Below are 22,879 nucleotides of genomic sequence, written 5' to 3'. Positions count from 1 at the left end.
TTACACGCATGCAGCACAAAAATAAAAATAAAAAACGCCTTCACCTGAAGGTGGCTGCCATAAGCTTGCAATTAAAGCTTTAATTTAAAAAAAACATTCACTGATGTGGCTGTTTTAATATTGACGGTTTTGAAATAACAATCCTTTCTGTTGTGCCATGTATGTTACTTTTATTATTTGTGCAAAAGACAAGTATAAATCAACACCTAGTGCAAAACTAAAATCATAGGCTGCTACAAAGTTTCAGTGTCACTTTATAACACCAACTTTAGAAGGAGATGGGAAATAAATAGCAGTCCAACTGGACATTCTACGTGCAGACTAAATGGTCATTATTTAAAGGTATTATAAAAAAGTTCACTCGGAAGGAACTTTGGGGCATATCAGCAACAACCGGCGATAATTATCGCTAAGCACTCTTAGCGTGAAGATAATATCGCTGGGTAACGTGGATTTTTATCGCTGAGATAGTGTGCTATTAGCAACGCTTATCTCCTCAGCGATAAAAATCCTCACGCTAACTGCCTAACGTGAGATTAGCGCTGGAAACCCAGCGATAATCTCACGCAGTGTGGCGTTAGCTTGCTGATAGGGACTCACAAACTTAGCCATGATATCCACCATCCATAGGATATCATGGCTAAGTCAGTCCTGAAGCAGGCGTAAGGAAAGTAGCGATAACAGGGGTTATTGCTACTTTCCTGACGCTATGCTTCATAGCGTGGGGCTTGATGATAGGAGAAATGTCGCTTAGCGACATTTCTCCAGTCATGTTAGGTCAGGAACGCCCACTTTGCATCTCATTAGAGAAGCAAAGGTGGGTGTTAGGAATCCCGATGCTAAAGCAAGGTTTCACGCGTTAGCGTGGCCTTGCTAATTAGGCAATAAAATTATCGCCGCTTTTCGGCCGAAAACGGCCGCCAAAGCGGTGATAATTTTTTATCACCAGCTTGTAAATAAGCCCCCAAGTTACTGAACAGTATGGAACTATTTTTAGGCAGATGTAAACCATGTGCACAAGCTTTTGTGTAGTGCCATGAAGTAACGTGAATGACTGATTGCCCCATCCAGTATGCTGTGGAGAGCAGAAACAAAATGTTAATGACAATCAAACAGACCTATGGATGAAGCCCTCTGACCAAACGCCTCTATTTTTATGAATATTGTGCATGACGTTTTTGTAAAAACAATAATCTAGTGAGACAGCAAAAGCTTTCTCAAAGGCCATGTGTAAAAAAGAAAATGTAAGACTTTAAGGATTGATGTAAGCCATTGACAGAATACACAAGGGGAAGTTGGGAAAGAGGGAGTGAAAACCTGTGACCTAGAGGATTAATTTTAGTGCCAATCAACAGATTGTGATCATTTGTTTCTAATATTTATTAATTAATTTTGTCCAGTTCATATGTTGCATATTCGTTACTTAAACACCTTCAGTCCCAGAAAAATATAAATCCACTAAATATTCCCAACTTTCATGGAGCATAACTTTAAGTTTTCCATTTGTGTTTGTGTCATCAGTAACTTACGTTGTTGAGCGTGGTAGCCCATCACACTCTGCTAGTGTATTTTGGACGTTAAATCTGGCAGGTTTCGCGTGTGGTCATTCACTGTGATTGGACAGCTATCTCAGGTGAGACTGTTCAGCCTTGCCCTCAGCCACGTCATTACCTTCCAAATGTTAGAGCTGCTGCTTTGTGCTGTTTATCTAAATATTTACTGTCCTTAATGAGACCCTTGATACTGCTTTCGATTTTCGCGTGGGAGTATATTAACAGCGCATGCTGCCCTTTTCAAGGCAATGCTTTTTAGCATAAGTGCCAATAATGACAAAGTATCAAACAAGAAACCAAAGTTCAGATGATCCTGCTTGGTGCCAGATTCATTGCAACACAACCACTGGATCCAGAGCGTGGCGAATGCTCCGATTCCACTTTCCGCATGCCACCCTTCCCTCTTGAGGTGGACACACTTCATGAAGTAAGTACTGGGCTGATTGAAGGGATGAGGATATAATGCAGTTAGGGAACATAGGGAAGGACAGGAAATCATATCAATGAATCCATGACTGCACATTGTGCATGATGTTTGAGTGATATAGTGGACAACATTATCCAGCATCATGCACACAAGTTGTACATTGTACACTAATCACTCCTAAGAGCAGAGGCCCGAAGCGCGTAATTGATTTCTAACTTGGATCATGAACTAAAAAGCATCAATCAAAATGGCTGCATAACACATTATCAATACCCAATATATCAATCTGGAAATACATTAACCTCAGAATATCAACTATCACTACTATATCTAAACAATCAAGAAAATGGTTTTGGGAAGCAGACCTTGTAGGGCGCTGCTAAGTCCTCCTGGTAATACTACCCCCTAGTATATTTTTATTTGCAGATTTGTATTAACCAAAAAGGAGGGAATTCAAAATTGTAAGCCACAATTTCATATTCAATTTTTATACATGATATGAAACGTTATAGCGGCTCCAGTGTCCATAAATCCACAACAAATTCAGGGTGTTTGCAAGTCTTAATGATTGTGAATCACTCAAGTCAAAAAATCACTTCTTATACATTCTTTTGTAAGAATTCAATCAGTAAGAAAACACAAGTACATCCTATACGTGTTTTGTTGTACCTCCTTTAAGGTTAAAAGATATTTACCACATTATATACATACTTTTCTGAATCAGCCCCCTCTCTTGTACCGCAACACTCTAGTTTTTCATCTATCAGATTGTGCCACTGGTCATATCAACCGTTGATTGTCAGCGAGAGATGTATGAAAGGAGCTAGCATCAGCACAGAATGTCATTTACAGTGAAACCAATGAGACTCCACAAAAACGACACACAGGATGGTGTCCAAACCATGAAGGTTTATTAACAATTTTAGTCAAACTTACAAATCAATCAATTGGTAAATCAAGTTATCAAATATGCCAGCATGTCAATTTGATCATTCCATCTAAATTTGTATATTATTAAAAAGATGCAAAATATAACAAAATACAAAGGACAAAACAGAAAAAAGATTGGTTCCATAATGATCTTCCCTAATCAAAATAAAGCATTGAAAGTAGCATGGGAACATTTAAAAGACGGTGTCAGCATCTGTTGAACCTAGTTAAGGTTCAGTGTAATATAGTGTTAGACCTGGCACCTTGGCGTGAGTCTCCCTTCCACTTTTTGTCGCTGTGCCTCATGTGTTTTTATGGTGTTGGCCGCTCAGAGCACTGTGCCACTGCCAACCAGTGCCACAGTGCAAGTGCTCCCTATATAAAATATATATGTTGGTTGGATTCCATTATTGGCTTATTTGGTTTACTATCAGACCCCAGTAAAGTGCACCAGGAGTGCCAGGGCGTGTAAATACAAATGCCGCTGGTGGGCTTGCAGCACTGGTTGTGCCACCCACAGAAGCGGCCTGGTAAAATATGTCTAAGGTCTGCCATTGCAGAACCTGCGTGCAGTCTGGTACTGTCATGCTGACTGCGCAAGTGCACACACTTGCCAGTCCCTAAACCTTCCCTTAACTTCATATTAGTCACCCCTATGGTGGGCCCAAGGGCAGGGTGCATTGTAGCATAAGGTAGGACAAGCCCTGATGTGTGAGGCATGTCCTAATAGTGAATTAAAGCAATTTTCGTTTTTTACTATTGTAAGGCTACCTGTTCTCATAGGCCAGAATGGGCTGTTAAGATTGTTACATCCTATGATCCTAACACACCCAGGGAACACGGTAGAAAATCGAGTTTAGTATGCCTGGCCTCAGAATAATAAGGTACATCTTTTAGTAAGGTTTATTTTAATATTCTGCGTTTGTAAATGTCACTTTTAGAAAGTTGGCCTTTGCTTGCCTAACCATTTCAGCCCGCCTCTGCATGATGTGTATCTGCTGTCTGGCTTGTGTGAGTGACAGGGCTGGGGAAACCCAGATGGGCAGGGCTAGGTAGCCTGGTGGTGAATAGGAACATTGACAGATAGATGGGTGGGAGGAGTACACCTGGACTCTGAATAGGGTTGTGCTCTGCCACCACAATGCTGGCTCCGTCCCCTGTGGAGCGTCTGGTGACTCTGCCCTGCACCCTGAAAGAAGCAGCCTGCATTGCGTAAACAAAGTGCTCAGAAACCGGATTGGACTAGGCAAGAGCCCCCCTGGCCTGGCAGAACAAAAGAATTGCTGTATAAATGTAGGAGCCCTGCTCCCAAGAAACTAGATCCTGTCCTGCCAAGAAGAAACCTCTGTCCGACGAGGAGGAACCGGGAAAGCTGCATGGAGGAGTACTGTCCCTGACCTGGGGGATTGGCCTGCAGTGGTTGCCTTGCTGCTGAAGAAGAGGAAGAAAAGACCCCAAAGACTTTTATTTGACTTGTGCTGAAGATCTCCAAGGGCTTGTGAGTGAGCTTGCCCCCTGAACGAAGTCCCAGGACCAGTGGACTTCACCGCCGTGGAATCGCCTTGGAAAACGGACCGTTTTCCTCGCCTCTTCGCTTCGAACTGCTGTGTACGCCTCGCTGATCTCAGCGTCCTCCCCGTAAGCTGATTTCCCGCTGTCCGGCACGAATAACGTGCCTGTGGCCCCTCTACCAGCCGTAGCTCACACCGCAAAGGAAAGTACTACCAGCCTGAGCAACGCGACTTGCAGCCCTTATGAGCCGTAGCTCGCACCGTAACTGAAGGACATCGCCGTATCAGCTTGCACTCCCCTACAGACCGTACTATCAACGTACGCGCCTCTCCCCTGCTTTGGGAAAGGCCGTGGTACGTATGGTGGTCGCGTACGTCTCCTGTCCGGAGCGTACTGTTCGCCTGTCTCAGCAGCCCAAGTGAAGCCCAGCGATCCCAGTACGTCGCGTACCCGAACGTCTGGCAGTACGAGCCGTACTCTCGCCCCGTCCCCTGAGCCGCGCACGCCCAAGGTCTCCCGTACGGTAGTACGCGCCGGCCGGAGGACTTCGCACCGTACTGTGCGCCTGCTGCCAAGGAAGTGTCCGTGACGAACTCACCAAGAATCCAGGTACTGTGCCCATTTGCACCGTAGGGTGCACGCTTCATCTGAAGCGCCTGCAGTGCGTGTACGACCCGTCCCAAAGCCTGTGTCTACCGCGTACGACTCGTACGAAGAGGGACGACGCGCACAGAACTGGAAAATTACGCTGAAACCCAGAACTCTTGCCAATAAGTATTGTGGGCCATTTAAAATGTTATTTTGATCTTGTGCTAAGCCTGATGAATCTATATAAAGTATTTTTTTTGATATACCCAGTGTGGAGTCCATCTGTGGAGGGTCACTGTATTACTGTGTGGGTATTCATAAATGCTTAGCCTAAACGCCTTGGGATAACGCCTTGTCTGCTCGCGCCAAGCTACCTAGAGGGTGAGCAGGGGTTATTTCTAGAGTGTACCCCCTACCCTGACTAGAAGAAGGACCCTCTGCCTGTCCCAGGTACCTACCTGTGCCAATCAGAGAATCCGGATTCTAACATATAGGTACAAGTGTTCAAGCATGAAGCTCAACATTACAAGTAGGGAAAATCAACAGAGGTTGGAAAAGATCTTCCCTCAGCAAAGGAAAGGTCAGGATCTGCTAAACTATACTAAGACTCACACAATTAATACACAGTAGAAAGTTCTGGAAGCTTCGTCCCACAAAAACCCTCTGGTTGGACCAATGGGGGAGCAGCGTCTCCAGGGAGCAGGAAAACTCCTCACGTACCCATCACCAAACAAAGCAGCACACAGCTGCATGGCCTTCAAAGTAGCACCAGTCTGGTCTGACTGGTTAAGGAGGGTCTCTCCCATCCCCATGCTTCGCAAGTACACAGCCATTCTAATTACTGTTCCCTAATCTATCAGTTTTCAGCATAAACAAAAGCATATTCTAACTAGCAAGGTAGATAGGGAGCCTGAAATTGAAAGAAAACATGGGAACAACTCAATAGGAACATTTAATTCTGAATACGAGGAAGACCTAATAAAAATATGGTGAGGCTTAAGACCTAGACAGAATTGCGCTAACGTTAGGAGAGAAAATGGCAGTTAAGTGAACTCAGTTAGTATAAGCTAAACCTCAACTATAATTCAATTAATTATAAGTGACTTCTGCTATGAGTAAATGTAGCCACTTGCTAACACTATGATTAATACATTTTATACTGATTCATATTTTATTAGATAGATGAATAGTTGATGCATAAATGTATGATGCACTAAATTATGCTACTCCAGTTCTTATTTTCACATTTTTTGTCCCAGTGGAGAAGAGGATTTGCATATATTTATGTCCTAAAGAATCGAAAATAACTGTTCCATGTTGCTGCTTCATAGCTTTAAACTTATGAAAGCAATAACTGCAAAATACTAAAATAGTGCAAGCAGTAGTACTTAGTGGCACCAAAGATAAGGCCAACCATGATGGCACAAGATTACCATTTTGGTTTCATGTCACCAGGGATACCATTTTACACTCTAGGGCGTTACTCAATTGAATTAGTTTCCTAATTACAGTGGCTTACGGTAAGAAAAAATAGACTGGAATAAGGCATCCTTTAGGAAATGGAACCAACTTGACTTTAGAGTGGCATTAGTAGAGGAATGTTTCAGATTTAAACTCATAGGGGCATATTAACAAGGGCTTTATCTCCACTTTTTTGGCTTTAAAAGCAAAAGAAGCGGAGATAAAAAATTTCGCCCTATCAACAAAAGGGTGCTAACATGCAAAATAGCATGTTAGCACCCTTTTTCACTACGCTTCCCTTTGCATCTCTAATGAGATACAAAGTGGGCGTTCCAGAGCAAAATAATAGGAGAAATGTCACTAAGCGACATTTGTCCTATTATCAAGCTTCACGCTAACCCTGTAAGAGACAAAAAATGCAGCGCTAACCACGGTTAACGCTGCTTTTTTACGTCTGCTAATTTTCAGACTTAGCCATGTAATCCAATGAGAGTTGGATGACATGGCTAAATCCACCATGGGCTATCAACAAGGATATCCCTATCCTTGTAGTTTTATCGCTGCATTACCAGCGATAACCTCCCAAAATGCCGCTATCGCTGGATTTTTTATCGCCTAGGCGGTTAGCGTTGTTAATAACGCTATAACCAGGCGATATTATCCAGCGATAGCGGGCGTTAAAAAAATTAACGCTAAGCGCCCTGAGCGTTAATTTTCCCCGTTCCTTGTTAATTTGCCCCATGGTATGTTATATTATATCCACTTGATATAGCGCAAAAATCATACCCGAAGATATATCTTGGTTGTACATCAGCTTAGAAGCCTCGCCACCTCCCAAAACAGCCAGGTCTTCAGGAGTTTTTTAAATGTGGAGAAATCAGAGCAGGAACAGAGATGATGCAGAAGTTGATTGAAAACAGATGGTGGGGTAAAGGAAAAGGCTCTACCCCCGGATCTGGAGGTATGAATGCGGGGGAATGGTCAGTAGCACCTTATCACTTGATCTATGTATTCATGAAGGACAGTAGTACTGCAGTTTGTTTATTAGGTATGTGGGGGCTCCATCCATCTGAGCCTTATGTGTGAGGCAACAGATCCTAAAGGTCAAGGGGCATATCAGCAACAACCGGAGATAATTATCGCTAAGCGCACTTAGCGCGAGGATAATTATCGCCGGCTAGCGTGGATTTTTATCGCTGAGATAGCGTGCTATTAGCATCGCTTATCTCAAAAGCGATAAAAATCCTAGCGCTAACTGCCTAACGTGAGATTATCGCTGGAAACCCCACGATAATCTCACGAAATGTGGCGTTAGCTTGTTGATAGGGCCCCACAAACTTAGCCATGATATCCACCTTCCATAGGATATCATGGCGAAGTCAGTCCTGAAGCAGGCGTAAGGAAAGTAGCGATAACAGGGGTTATTGCTACTTTTCTTGCCGCTATGCTTCATAGCGTGGAGCTTGATGATAGGAGAAATGTCGCTTAGCGCATCGTGGCACAAGGATAAACAGATACGTGACGCATCTGATGGCGGAAGGTTGGCGCATTGCTGGAGTTGCATCGCAAGCGCGACGCAGCTCCAGCAAGGGGGTGCCCTATCGTTACAATGCTGCGTTAATCCTTACGCCTGCTTCAAGCAGGCGCAGGGTTTTGACGCAGCATGGCCGGAAAAGTGACTGAGTGAAATCCTGCACCGGAACGCCCCCCCCCTGTGAAGGTACGCCCACATGTGGCGCAAGCTTTACAACGTGACACATCTCCCTAGATGCGTCACGTTGTAAATGGGGCGCAACATGGCGCAGGGTTTACGCCGCCGCTGCGTCACAAAAGTGACACAACGGCGGCGTAAAAGTGGCGCAAGTCCGTTATAAATCTGCCCCATAGGGTGTAAGTTTCATGGAGTAGATTGAGAACGAAGTACAGCAAGATCAGAATGCATGGTAAGGAAACACAATTGTTCTGATTATCCCTTGAACTCCATCTCAAGGCAGGAATGGGAATCACTCTTGTGGAAAGGTGTAGGAAGGAAGAGGTATGCAATTGTGCCACTTCCTTATAATCAGTGTTTTGCATATAATACAACCACATGAGTAGACGAAACTAATGCACGTGGGTTACCTTATCCTGAAAGCATTCAGCTCCTGCACCTTGTAAACAGCAGTTGGAAGAGAAGGTCAACAGAGTGGTCACCAGTCTTGTTATGTCCCCAAAGGAGGAGGTTGGTAGACGCTGAGCATAAAACACCAGAGCACTAAAAAGAATTACAATGAATGTTGTGAATCTAGAACACAGTCAACAGACTACTTCAACTTACAAAATAAAATATAAACTCCTGTCAGTATCCTACAAATGTTTATGCAATTGTAAATTGGAAAAGACCTTAAACAATTACTCTTAAGGGCTGCCATGGGGTATTGATCACTGTCTATTTTGCTGCGCACACCTCACGGGGCTGCTTTTCAACACCTCTGAAGTGACTAGTTTGATTTGATCCTTTAAAAGTTAGCATGCTGGTAATTTTGGTAGTATCAATAGATAGCTATTTGTACATGTTAATAACCTAAACAGTTTGTATGACATTACAACGTGATAAAACATAAACACACAAACACAAACATTTATACTTACCTTATATGCGTGGTAAAGGCATATGCATTGTAGAGAAATGTTGGTTGACACCCGTGAAAAAATGGTAAATGTTAATGTCTACTGAAGTGAATCCCCGGTAGCAGAACATTAAAATAGATAGTGATCAATCTAGACTTTTTACTCACAAGCATTGCTGGAAATGGGAAAACAAATCTCCAGGAACCCACAACTTGGGTGAGGTTGGGAGTGATGGCAGAATGTTGGCAGAATCAATCAGAGCTGGAGTCATGGAGAGCAAGATGACGAGGAGAGGAGTAAATGCAAACCCTCGTGTGATCTGTCAGTGCATATGAATTCATTCTTTAAACTCTTCACCTAAACAAATTGACAACAAGGAACTCTGATAGTAAAGCAGTGTTATGCCTTAATTTGTCACAATCAAACTACATTTTAAAGGGGCTTATGCAGTTAAGACACCTACCCCAGATACCTATGATGTCAGAAAGTTCACTGTAGAGTACTGGCAAGACAGCTCTGTAACCTATAGGTCACTTATTTGAATTCCATGTAATACATCTCTATGGGTCAAAGCATTTGGTTTAGAGTTCCTTGTGTAACATGCAGTTCACAAGATGTAATCCTAGTAAAGCAGCTCAGCAAGTTAAGCCTCTACTGCAAACAACTGCACGTAACCTGCAGCACCAATCAATCTTTCAGTATGCCATGGTTAGTTAAATGGGTTCTTTGGGATTTTGATAACACATATTATTAAATGCCAAAACACACTTAATTTTGTAACCTGGCCAGTGACCAGTGGCAGCTCCCCCTCTAAAGCAGAGGAGGGTCACCCCACTGCTATTTTAGAAGTGCAAAAAAGAAAAAGAAAATGATAATAACATGACGGTATTATCATTTTCTTTTTCTATCGGGAGACGGGGCGGGGTTGTCTCCATGATGCCAGGGCATGACAGTTTGGCCGTCCCTCTAGGGCAGGCCAAACCGTCATGTTCACTTGGCATGTTCTACAATGGGCTGTGTTGCAAAGGCCCGTGGAGAATATGCCCAGCCTGAGCGTCCAAACAGGATGCTCAGACCAATCATTCAAAAAGAACAATTGATGGACAGAATGCAGAACTATGTGATACATTCACCCCAGTACAGAGATCTGGGCTGTAATCCATCATTTTTTTGCTCACCATGCCATTCCAGTTTGGACCCAGCCATATGCAAATTAGGCTTGACCCTGCGCCCAATGGGAACAGTCCAGCCCGAACTGCAAGGCCAGGTCCTCCCTGGACTGGAAACAAGCATCCTAGGACTGGTTTCAGGCTTTCAGCCCTCATCAGCCAAGATAGCTTGACTCCAGTGACATGGAGAGCACGGGACTCACGTCTGGGCATACCATCCCACTCGGGGTGGCAAATGCAAAAAGAACAATTGATGGACAGAATGTAGAACAATGTCATACATTCACCCCAGTACAGAGATCTGGGCCTAAATCCATCGTTTTTTTGCTCACCATGCCATTCCAGTTTGGACCCAGCCATCTGCAAATCAGTCTTGACCCTGCGCCCAATGGAAACAGTCCAGCCCGAACTGCCCGGCCAGGTCTTCCCTGGACTGGAAACAAGCATCCTAGGACCAGTATCAGGCTTTCAGCCCTCATCAGCCAGGATAGCTTGACTCCAGTGGCATGGAGAGCACGGGACCCATGTCTGGGCATACCCGTCCCTCTCCGGGTGACAATTGCAAAAAGAACTGGGGTGGGATGGTGAGCAAAAGAATGATGGATTTAACCCAGATCTCTTGACTGGGGGTGAATGTTTTGATTTGTTCTGCATTCCATCCATCAATTGTGTGTCTTTTGCTTCCTCGCTCTAAGTTAGCCGGGTATGCCCAGACATGGGCCCCGGGCTCACTGTGCTACTGGATTCAAGCTATCCTGGCTGAAGAGGGGTGAAACCCTAAAACCGGTCCTAGGATGCTTGTTTCTGGTCCAGGGAGGACCTGGCTTGGCAGTTCAGGCTGGACTGTTCCCATGAGGCACAGGGTCAAGACTGATTTGCGTATGTCCAGGTCTAAACTGGGGTGGCATGGCGAGCAAAAGAATGATGGATTTAACTCATATCTCTTGACTGGGGTGAATGTTTTGATTTGTTCTGAATTCCGTCCATCAATTGTGTGTCCTTTTTTTCAGACCAATCATGGCGCTGCTCCTGCAGCCTTGTTATTGGCTGAGAGAGTCCGGATGCCTCAGGGCTTCCAGCAGACAGAGGAGAGGCGTGCAGTGGCGGGAGAGGAATGCAGTGGCATGGCAGAGAAGGTAAGTTCATTTTTGGAATTTTGTCTTCACCACCAGCCGCACCACCCCACTTCCGAGTCGGCCGCCACTGCCAGTGACTCAGGTAGAATATACTATCTTGCAGGTCAGAAGTTCAAATAACGGCACTGTCCACTGAGCTTTCCATCCTTCAGAGATAGTAAATTGGGAGCTATTAAAACTAATCATTTACAGCACCCAGAAAAGAAAGATGAGTGAGGTGAAGCACTATAGAAGCACTATACAATAAAAAATATTATGGCGTCTCGTGTATATGGTTATTAATAATGCAATTTAACACTCCAGCATAGAATGACGTAAACACCAAGATCTATGCATATTCAATCAACACAAAGCATGGGAAAGTAAAAAATGCTTTTAAATCTGACTTTATTTCGCACCCACTATGAAGTGACAAGCTGTGTCTTTATCTCTGATGAACAAAGTGTAAAGTTCCATCTATTCTCTCAAAAATTAGGGCAAAAGAAATTACTGATTGTCTAGGGTTGTCCATGAAGTCAGGCATTTGCACCCAGATTGGACTGGAGAGAGGAAAAAGAGTTGCATATTCACCCTGCTGTTGCTCCTTGCAAGAGGCATAGGCAGGAATGCGCTGTATTTAAGGCAATACAGTGCATTCCTATCCTTTCCCTTGCACTGGCGTACAATGGGCTGCCTAGCACCAACGCAAGCACTCTTACACTATGGTGCAAGGGTGCCTTTGTGACATGCAGGATTGTTTTGAGAGGCTCTTTCCTCTTTCTATGTGCGCTGCAGAATGCAGAAAATAGAAAGAGGAAAAAACGAGGAGAAATAAAGATATTTCTCCTCGTTGCAGCACTCCTGGGAAGGCAGGAGTATCTTTTTGGTGCATTCCCTGGTTTATCAGTTCTTGTAAACTGGGAAATGCGTCAAAATCCATGGATACTACATGGGAACCCCCATGAAAATGCTTCCCTGGAACAGAGTGAAGCAACGCTGTAATTTGTGCTGCGTTACATTACTCGAGATATATGAAGCCACGTAGGGCCATGCTAATTGGCCTTGCATGTCTTCATAAATCTCATTTTTCATTTGCGTCGCTCTTGCACCATGTTGCATGGTGCAAGAGCGAAGCAAAGGGACTCGTAAATATGCCCCATAGTGACTGTGCAGTGCCACTGCATGCGTCCTGATATCGGCAAACTGTACCGGGACACTGGTGGGAGAATTTCCACGGCGAACCCAGATCCTGTTCCAGCTCAAGAACAGCAGCAGGAACTGCAATCCAGATGTTCCAAAAAAGTCCACTGGGAAGTGCAGTCTGTTAAAAAGTGATAGCCTGAATTTTCTGTAAGGTCCAGCTAGCCTCCTTACAAAACAAGATTTTGAAAGAGCATAAATTTACACCTTGGCACCAAGGAGAAGTACCTGCGTTGGGGCAAGTTCCATAATAGCACATCTGCCTGTGAAGGCGGTGATTCTCTCATCTGCACGAAGGACTTCCTGTGGATATGAGGACACTCTTGCACATAGGTACACTGGGAGAAGAACTCTCCCTGTTCGTTGTGTCACAGAAAGAAGAACTGGCCCATCCTGACACAGTGTCCTGGGTGAACTCAGAGCAGGAACAAAGGTTTGCCATGCTTTGTAAGCCCAGCGCTGTTTATATAAGAAGGCCCGGGGTACATGATAGCAAGCATGTAAAAAATATGTTAAAAGCAGTATATTACATTGTTTGCAATGTTTGCATTATGCAAACGTTGCATAAAATGTAATAAACTGCTGGTAGTTTTTCAATATTGCGTGCATATTATGGAGCTAATCCTTTATGGCTTCCACAAATCAATCAAAAGTGATTTGTTAGGATAATGTCGTACTTCTAAAAAAATGGAGCCGGCCTCATTTATATGGGGCCCCTTGCGCTTTCGCAAGGTCACTTTTTGTGACGTTCCGTGGCACAGGAGCCTGCTCCATATTTACGAGTCAGCACTAAGCCACTTCCACTTTTTTTAACTTAATGCTGCCTCATAAATATGGTTCCCCTTAACGCATTTTTTTGCGTTAAAGGGGCGTGCAATGGGTGTTGCTGGGGGCGTTCTTAGTAACATCCATGGCATTTTGGCACTGCCCCAGATTTACGAGAAATCGTAAATCTGAGGCAGCGTCAAAAACCTACGCATCCCCAGGGGAGGCGTAAGGTAGGCACAACAAGGAGAAATATCTTTATTTCTCCTTGTTTGTCCTTTTTCTATGTGTGCTGCAGAATTCAGCACACATAGAAAGAGGAAAATGCCTCTTCTGATTATTTGTGTGCAGGAAGGTTTCCATGGTGCAAAGGTGCCTGTGCTGGCGCACGGCAGCCCATTGAGCGCCTTCACAGGGTAGAAGGACAGAAATATGCCTTATCTGATAGATACGGTGCATTCCTACCCTTTTCTTTTACTGTAGGGCAGAGCAGAAGGAAGACCTGAGGCGCTGCCCTATGGTAAAGCTTCATAAATGAGGCCCAGCGTTTCTTAAATGTGGAGCAAAGCACTTGAATACATTTCACGTACACTGTACCTCATGCACGACTCGGCCCAGAAATCCAAGGACCAAATGTATCAGTGAACAGGTCTGAAATAGTAGGTGCAGGGTGCACATCTACTTTTGTGCCCTGCCCAGCATTTCATGATGCAGCTGATGCACCAAGCATTCGTGGCAATATGGATACCCACAGGAGGTGACAAAGTCTTCTGCCTTATTATCATTAATGCAGCAGGACTCGACTTGCGACTCCTACGAACGAATGCGAGTGCACGGACAGAAGGGCTCCATTCTTGAGTTCACATTCTTGACCAGAATGACTTTGACTTTTTGAGGTCCCTTAATGGGACGTGAACTGCTTTGTTAAAAAAAAAAATATATATATATATATATATATATAGATAGATAGATAGATAGATAGATAGATAGATAGATAGATAGATAGATAGATAGATAGATAGATAGATAGATAGATAGATAGATAGATAGATAGATAGATAGATAGATAGATAGATAGATAGATAGATAGATAGATAGATAGATGGTTGTTCCCCTGAACCACTGCCCTCCTCATCTGAGGCTAGTCATCATGGGGAACGCTGTCCCAAGAGGGCAGCTGATAAGCTACCCCTTTCCAAAGCACATACCAAGAAGTCAAGTGTGAGTTTCTCACCAATGGTTTGGGATTGTACTTGCAGCCACAAACCATTGACATGTACCATTGCAATGCAATTCCCAAATACGAGGGGGCTTTCCGGCCCCCGCTTAATTGTAATTTGTAATGGGTCACAAAGGCTCTTTTATCTGACTTCTAAAAGTGGTTTTGTACATGCAGCCACAAAGCCTTCGTTTTTGCTCAAATGTATTTTGAATTTAGGGACGGAAGTTCTTGTTTTAGTTCATGCACTAGCAAATTTACAGTGCGTTTCCAAATATTTTTGGGAGGTAACCTGTACAGAATAGATAATGGGTACAAAACAGCTGCTCCCGACCCATTTCTGGCCCTATGTTGAGTTGCTTTCTACATGCTTGTCAATGTTACTGCTTTCTCCTATGTGTTTAGATTGATAGTTGTTGTCTGGTACCTGGCTTTCACAGAAGGGGTACTAGACATATTAGCAGTGATGACAGTGAACCATTCATCTTGCGGTCTAATTGAACTATCTGAAAACGTTTAAACTTTTCAAGCTTACTGGAATTACCAAAAAAAAACAACCAGCTCCTAGCTAGCTTGCTTTTTTTGCAATCAGCACTTAAATTGCTTTCTGCGAATTGAAAGGGTAGAAAATGTACACATCTCTATCCTTACCCAATATGATCCCACTGTTTCTGAAAGTCATTACAGGTATGTCCTCATAATCAGGCAAGGAATAGGCACATATGGCATTAAAGGTGGTTACTTCTTAGTGACCTGTCTCTTCTCTTTGTATTTATGACAATGCTGTGGTCCATATCCGGTGCATTAGATGTACAGCCTTGCCAGTCAATGGATTAGGTACTCGCTTCCTGTTTACGGTTTAATACCTTTTCTGCACTGGACCCTCAGCTTAGATCTTACCATACATAGATCATCTCAAATCTCTTTTTTGGGAAATAATGTATAGCAAGAATTATAGCTGGGAGGGACATTAAGCAATTTCGGGTTTCGCCATAGTTTCTCAATTTTTGTTTATGGTGTCTAGGTCAGTTAAGGTTCGTAAGTCTGTCAAGGGTTTATGCAGACATGAAGTATCCCAGGAAACCTCTGTTAGCTACAGATCGATTTTTTTCTTGAGCTTCTTTCCAGAAAGACTCAACTCCCACTTTCTCTATACCCTCTCAGCTTCAGGGAGTTAAAAGGCCCTTATGCATAAAGAAGATAACGATAGAGGACTTCCTCCCAGGGCCAATAGCAATTCTTCCCTTGACCATGTTGAGCACCAGCCAGAAGCTGCAGAAGTACCACAGTGCAGAAAACTAAAATAAACTGATGGGTGGAATGATAGAATCAATCTCATCCACAGATAATTACTTGGGTTGTATTCCAGGTCACCATGCTTTACCCATTATACCACTCCAGACAGAGACAAGCCATATTCAAATCACTTGGTCCTGCTCCAAGAAGAAAGATGAAGCTGAACTCCCAGGTCAGGCCAGAGTCCATAGGACATGACTGGTTTCCTGCTTTTGGGCCTAATCAGTGAGGTGCAGCTTAAGTCAGTTGGCACATTGAACATCAAACCCATTTTGCACTTAGTGAGTCTCACTCAGAAAAGCAGTGGATGGAATACTTGAATTGATCTCAGTTACTGGTAATTAGTTGGGCTGTTAATCAACTTTTTTCCCACCATGCCATTCAAGACCGAGACCAGCCACAGGCAAATTTGACTTGGCCCTGCTCTAACAGGAACAATCCAGCTAAAATATTCATGCAAGCCCCTATAAGAAATTGGGTCATTAGTTGAGAGGGGTGAGAGCCCGAAACAAGTAATAAACTCAATGCTTGTCAGGGTGACCCAAAAATGTCCCCAAATAAACCTGTGCTTAGCCTTCTGGTGGCTTGGCACAAAAGCAGTCAGGTTTAATTTAGAGGCAATGTGTAAAGTACATGCACCACTCAAACAGTAGTAAAATGAAAGCACTACGTAAGTAAAATCTCAAACCAATTTAGAAACATGGAGAAAAAGTTTGTCAATCAAATGACACCAAAATGATAAAAATCCAATGGGGTGAATCAGAGTTATGACTTTTTAAAGTTGTCCAAAATGGACAAAGCACGACTTGTGGGTATCTGGTCATGCTAGCCGGGATTAAAGTCACAAGTTCAGATAGACAGAGCGCGGAATGGAGACAGGGACCAGGTTCATCCTGGTAAAGAGTTTACTTTCTCTGAGTCCAAGTCCATGCGAGAAGATTAGCTGGAGATTCGTATTGGCGAAGACTGTAATAAGGTCATTGCCGGCGCATGCAGCAAGTCGCCATGGTGCTTTGCATAGACAGGAGATGTGGCGACCAATGATGATGTGAGGATCCCGCTCACTGTAACAAAGAGCCTCAAACTTCTGGATTTTAACCTATAGTTGCAATCATAAGTGGGAGGAGTACACTCTGATTCCAGCCACAACTCCTGGACCTAGGGGGCACCTCTTGGGGATCAGGACTCTCTCCAGCAGGGGCCAGCAGCCGGACGCAGGCATATCTAGTTGTGCTGGTCAGGTCGGCAGTTGCGGGGTAAAGTTTCTGGATACTTGTTGTGTCCCTGTAGTTCAAACAGGTCAGTCAATTGACACTTGGAGTGACTTCTGGGGATCCTGGGTTCAAAGCAAGGAGGTCCAGTCTTCCTTCTTCAGAGAGAAGGGCAGTCCTTCTTCTGAATCTCCCACAGGTCCAAGAGTGTTCTGATGAGATGTTCTGAGGGTGCCCCTCTTATACCCAGTGCTGGCCTGTTGGTGGAGGGTGCCCCTTTTGACTCCAAACTGTCTGGCAACACAAAGACAGTGTTTCACTTTAAAATCGTAAATTTCGCTCACCCCTAATGTCTGTCCATTACAGGCAAGGACCTTAGGCCCTTCACAACAAATTTCCTCAAATGTTCTGATCTTGTGTTTAAATTGGGTTTTTTTAGAGTTTAATATAGCGCGAACGCGATCCAATGGCATCAGAGCGCTTTACATGAGCACCAGTAACGTTACAGATGGACACATTCATTTTTGGTAGGCACTTGGGGACATATCTACAACGCGGCGATAGAAAATTATCGAGATAATTTTATCGCCTAATTAGCAAGCTCACGCTAACGCGTGAAAACTTGCGTTAGCGCAGGAATTCCTAACGCTCAGCTTTGCATCTCTGATGAGATGCAAAGTGGGCGTTCCCGACCTGACATGACAGGAGAAATGTCGCTAAGCGACATTTCTCTTATCATCAAGCCCCACGCCATGATGCATAGCGGCAAGAAAAGTAGCGATTACCCCTGTTATCGCTACTTTCCTTACGCCTGCTTCAGGACTGACTTAGCCATGATAGCCTATGGAAGGTGGATATCATGGCTAAGTTTGTGAGGCCCTATCAACAAGCTAACGCCACATTTCGTGAGATTATCGCTGGGTTTCCAGCGATAATCTCATGTTAGGCAGTTAGCGCTAGGATTTTTATCGCTTTTGAGATAAACGTTGCTAATAACACACTATCTCAGCGATAAAAATCCACGCTAGCCGGCGATAATTACCCTAGCGCTAAGTGCGCTTAGCGATAATTATCGCCGGTTGTTGCTGATATGCCCCTTGGAGATTAAGTAATTTTACCCAGAATCAAGGGATGTTGAGCGTCCCTGCTGAGACTAGAACCCGGTTCCCCAGCTTCGAGGTCGACTGCTCTAGCTGTTAGGCCACACCCTCGTTAGAAAAAATGAAGATAATATATTACACCGGCCACCTTAATTTCATGCTCATAAAACACCCTCGTTCAGAGTCAGACTGGCCTACAGGGCAATGAGACAGTGCCCGATTGGCTGGTCTGACAGATCAGTATGTGTGCCACTTCTTCAGCGGTTTTGTGGCCTGTTTTAAGGCCGAGTGGGACGGTTTTTACCACAAATATCGACTGCATCAAATACAAATCAATGCAGTCTTCCTTCCTTGCAGAATCCCCATACAGTGTGTCTTTACAAGTTCAAAACTGGCCTGATTTGCGAATTTAGGCCACTATTTTAGCTACCTGGTTCGCTAATGGGGCCACTATTATATTAATGCCCGGGCCTATTTTTTGTCCCAGTCCAACATTGCTCTGGTCAGCCTTTAATAATGTCTTCACAAGAACCACCTCTCCAAGAACCCATCCATGAAGGAATTTAATACATCGCTAGGAGTGGGAGATACTTTTTTGAAGAAGGCTGTTCAATATCTTATCTGTGTCACAGTTTTATAACCCTTCGGGGTAAACAGTGTTCAAGGTTTAGTAAATATTTCAAGTGGTTGCCGACATATAACAGAAACAAGGGTACATAAATCATTCTTACCTATGCTTCAAAACAGCATCCACATGGTAAGAAAGTTCGCAGCCGGTGTTGGTCTTTCCTGCAAACAAAATATAAATATCCAAAGACATTATAACAAAATATTGCTTTACTTTTTTTCTTTGTAGCCTTTCATTGCTTATATGTGAGAATGGTGTGGACACCTCAGAAAATACCATTGCAAAAATATTAAAGTTGGAAATACATTAAAAAGAAGGTAAATCACACACAGCACTGCATACAATAAAACGTGAACATGCCACCCTCTGAACATTTATCACAAGTTTCCACCCAGGGTTGGTTCAAGATTTAGGCCACTGAAGGCAGTTGCTTTACAGCACCACCACAAACAGCCACAAGAGGGCATCAGGTTGCAGCACAAGTGCTCAAAAAAGACATAGCTGCAGGAGGAAAGGGAGAGCCACAAACCACAATGCAGCAGTTGTCATTAATTATGCAAACATTGTCTACTAACAGATAAATGCCCTTTTGCTTCATAAAATCCTTTCATAGAATCATTTTCTTCAGGGACCCTTATATAAGTGATCACATGTAACTTGTATAGTTTTTAAACATTATATGAGGAGTAAAAGTATATTTGGTGAGAACAATATTAATTATCCAAGATCATTATTAACAGCTAATCTGAGCCTCTGCTCATCCTTTTGTTTTTTGGTCAGTTCCAAGGTCTCCAGGTGGGGAGGTCAACTGAACCTGTGCTGATATCCACTGTCACAGGTTACACCTCCTGATGCTCGGTGGAGATCCTTTAGTTCACAACTGACAAGTGTAACTTTCTGGTTAATCCCAACCCAGGGGGCAACTGACCAGAACTCAGGGAGGAAAAAAGCCAGAGAACTGATTCACCAAATACGAGATAAAAAAACAATATTTGAGAGGCTTTATTTTAACCCGTACACCTTGTAATGTCTACTATAATCTGCATATATTGCTGAATAAACCCCCTGAAGAGGGGGTAATCACCTGGAATGCATCAGGGATCAGGAAGCTCATGAATAAGGAAGCTGTAACAAAAAAAGCAAGTCGTGTAGAAATGAAATTGAATTGTTCGCACCATTTAAAAAGAAGTGAAGTAAATCGAAAATAAATTAATAATAAAACCAGATGAAAGTTTGGGTGAATGATTGTTACAAATGAACAAAAATATGGTTGAAGTCAAGATTGACACTGGATGTCTTGTAAATGTAAGGGAAGACCCTAACCCCCATTGGGGCACGTGCTGACTGAAGTTACAATAAGAACCCAGTGATCAGTGGGCCACACCCAAACATGCACACAAAATAAATTAAACAAATAATAGTCAGATTCTGACATGACCCATTTGAACTCACTGCCTGGTGTAAATCATGGGCCCTTTATCAAAGAGATAGCTCTTAATACTCCAATAGAGCAACAAGGTCTTACTGAACAAAAACTTGATGGTTGGATCAGAGGTATAGATACCCCTTCTAGTAGTGGAAACCCCGGAACAAGAGGAAGAGATTCTCAGGTCCCAGTAAGGGAAAGAACACTAGATGTGGCTAAACTGAAATGAAAATTAGAAGAGATGATACTGGGAACTCTTGACATGTCTGAAAGATTGTCTGAATTGGCTCACAGATTTGAAACTGACTTGCAAAAATCTAAAGCCGTGATAACATGAGACCATCAGGAATAAAGTTACAGATCAAAGAATGTATTGCCTATGTTAAAAAAGGGAGTGAGTTGGATAGATGGAAAGGTAGATGGGCAAAGAAAAAGACACCTAAGAAGGTTAGATTAGAACCTCCTCTGTCTGGAACTTAGGAAGAGGATGAGGATATACACATGCTTCCCATGAGACAAGTACCTGGTAGAGGTTATGTCCACATACCTACGAGCAGGACTGACCTTGCGTCATTTACAAATGATTTTCAAAAATTGAGAGTGCACCCTGTGGTATGCTACAGACAAGTTGTTCGGTTTGTAAAAGTTATCAAAGGTTCTGTGGAATGATTTGAATACCTTATTTGAAATTGTGGTTCCAGGTGATTTGTGGGTCAAATGCAAAGTTGCTGTGGATTAGCCTGAGAGGGAGCCACTGAGACATCCAATATTGCATGTTCCATCACCAGTGGCAATGAGAAAGTATCAGCAGGTGATTACATTTTTGAAATTGAAAAATATATCCAAAAGATATCGATTGGGTCAACAATGATAGAACAACCCAAGAGTCCAAAGAAATAATACATGCTTATTATGAGAGACTGTTGCAGGCATTTAAGAAGTATAGTGGGACAAAGACAATTGAGTCTAAAGGCATGGGACATTTTGTGTACAGATTTGTGCATGGATTAAAACCTGAGATTAGTTTGATGATTCAGCAGAACTTGATTTGGTGGCAGAGTAAGCCCATTGATGAGATATTGAGATAGGCAAAATATTGCAGTGATGAATTAGAAATGAAACATAAGAAATAGAAGCAAGCGAGGTTTGAAACAACAGTTTGTTGGGAATACTGGTCCCATGCAAGGAGTGTATCAGCATGGAGGGAGTTCCTGTGATGCAAGGTGGTAATGGGATTCAACCACAAGTTAGATGTTGTGGTATTTCAATTGATATAAGTACAGGGATTGATGTGGAGACTTTGAAGAAGTTGAATCTTGCCACGTCTGCAGCAAGTTGGGGCATTGGAAGCGGGAATGTCAATTCAATGCTGGTAACACGGAAAATGTGAATCAGATTCAGAATGGTGGATTTGTACAATCTCAAGGTAATAATATGGTTCAGACACAGAAAGTACAGAGACCAAGAGGCCAAAACTACAGTGTACCCTAAATTCAGGTGATGCAGGTTCCAAAAGCCCCAATGGAACAACAAAATGTGACTGTTCAGAGATTTAATTCAAATCAAGTTCCCAATGTAGGCATCAATCCTTTCATGAAACAGAGGATGTCTCAACAGTACTCTATGATACAGAAAGACGAGGATTACAGCTCAGTGACGGGGCCTGAGAGGGGAGGAGGATTGCCTGCTTGGCACAACCTTAGAGGTAGACCAGAGTGGTCCATTCGTGGATGGTGAGGTGAATGGTTTTCCCATTTTATTTTTGATAGATACTGGTGCTACCCACTCTACTGTGAGAACAGCAGAGGAATGTACCCAAACTACTTCTCTCATGAAAAAGAATCCAAGCTGTAGGAGTTGCAACCAAACAAATGATTAGCCCGTTTCAGAAGCAGTACCTGTGAAAATAGGGTCCTTCAGGGAGAATCACCAATTTGTGGTCTGTGATTCAAGTCCTGTAAATCCATCTGAACAAGACCTTCCGTGTAAACTAATTTGTTCCCTTTACTATACTATACCTTAAACGGCATAGAATTCAAGACTCATTATGAGTACATTGTTCTTACAATTTTTTTAACAGAGGACAGGAATCAGACTTTACCCCATGTTGACAAAATATTATCAGCCCCCATAGCTTAGAGACACAGTGTTACCTAACGTTTGGGAGTATTCAGAGAAAAATATAGGTTTTAAAGAGGGTGTTGGAGCAGTCCACCTAACAGTGAAACCTAATGCTGAGTAGCCAAGAATCCCACAGTACAATCTGACCCCTGAACCTGTTGCTGGGATTACTCTTGTTATTGACTCACTGATTGAGCAAGGCATTCTCAAAGAGATTCTAGGGGGGGTCCATTAAATCACCCATCATGGGTTTACAGAAACCTAATGGCAAGTACTGCATTGTTCAAGACCTGCGAAAGGTCAACTCCATTGTTGTCCCTTGTTGTCCTGTGGTACCCAATCCAGCTGTGATTTTGTTTCAGATTCCATGTGAGGCAGAGTGGTTGTCTGTCATTGTCTTATTCCAAGCCTTCTTCACCATACCGATGATTGAAGATAGCCAGTTCCTCTTCACATTTCGGTTCAGCAGTTGTGTTTTGCCATGGTGCAAGTCCCACAAGGGTATACGGAGAGTCCGTCAATCTTTAAACAGATACTAAAGAAGAATC

The 22,879-nt window shown here is 43.3% G+C and overlaps 1 protein-coding gene across 10 annotated transcripts in view; it reads right to left on the bottom strand.

Moving 5' to 3' along the window:
* Nucleotides 1–22,879, bottom strand: part of LOC146866400 (vitamin D-binding protein-like) — a 666,911-nt gene that overhangs the window by 217,279 nt on the left and 426,753 nt on the right. For 6 of the 10 annotated variants that reach the window (XM_085636444.1, XM_085636460.1, XM_085636466.1 and 3 more), the window contains 2 exons: nucleotides 18,888–18,945; nucleotides 8,593–8,725 (listed from right to left, as the gene is read on the bottom strand). In XM_085636444.1, the coding sequence (XP_085492570.1) occupies nucleotides 8,593–8,725; nucleotides 18,888–18,945 (191 nt within the window). Of the gene's footprint in view, nucleotides 1–8,592; nucleotides 8,726–9,248; nucleotides 9,439–18,887; nucleotides 18,946–22,879 lie in introns of all 10 variants that reach the window. The other 4 variants (XM_085636422.1, XM_085636471.1, XM_085636437.1 and 1 more) reach the window with 1 other exon arrangement.

Source organism: Triturus cristatus, chromosome 2_1 (assembly GCF_964204655.1).
Source record: "Triturus cristatus chromosome 2_1, aTriCri1.1, whole genome shotgun sequence".
Taxonomy (NCBI): Eukaryota; Metazoa; Chordata; class Amphibia; order Caudata; family Salamandridae; genus Triturus; species Triturus cristatus.
Note: the sequence above shows the minus strand (reverse complement) of the source record. Positions and strands in the feature narration are given on the sequence as shown.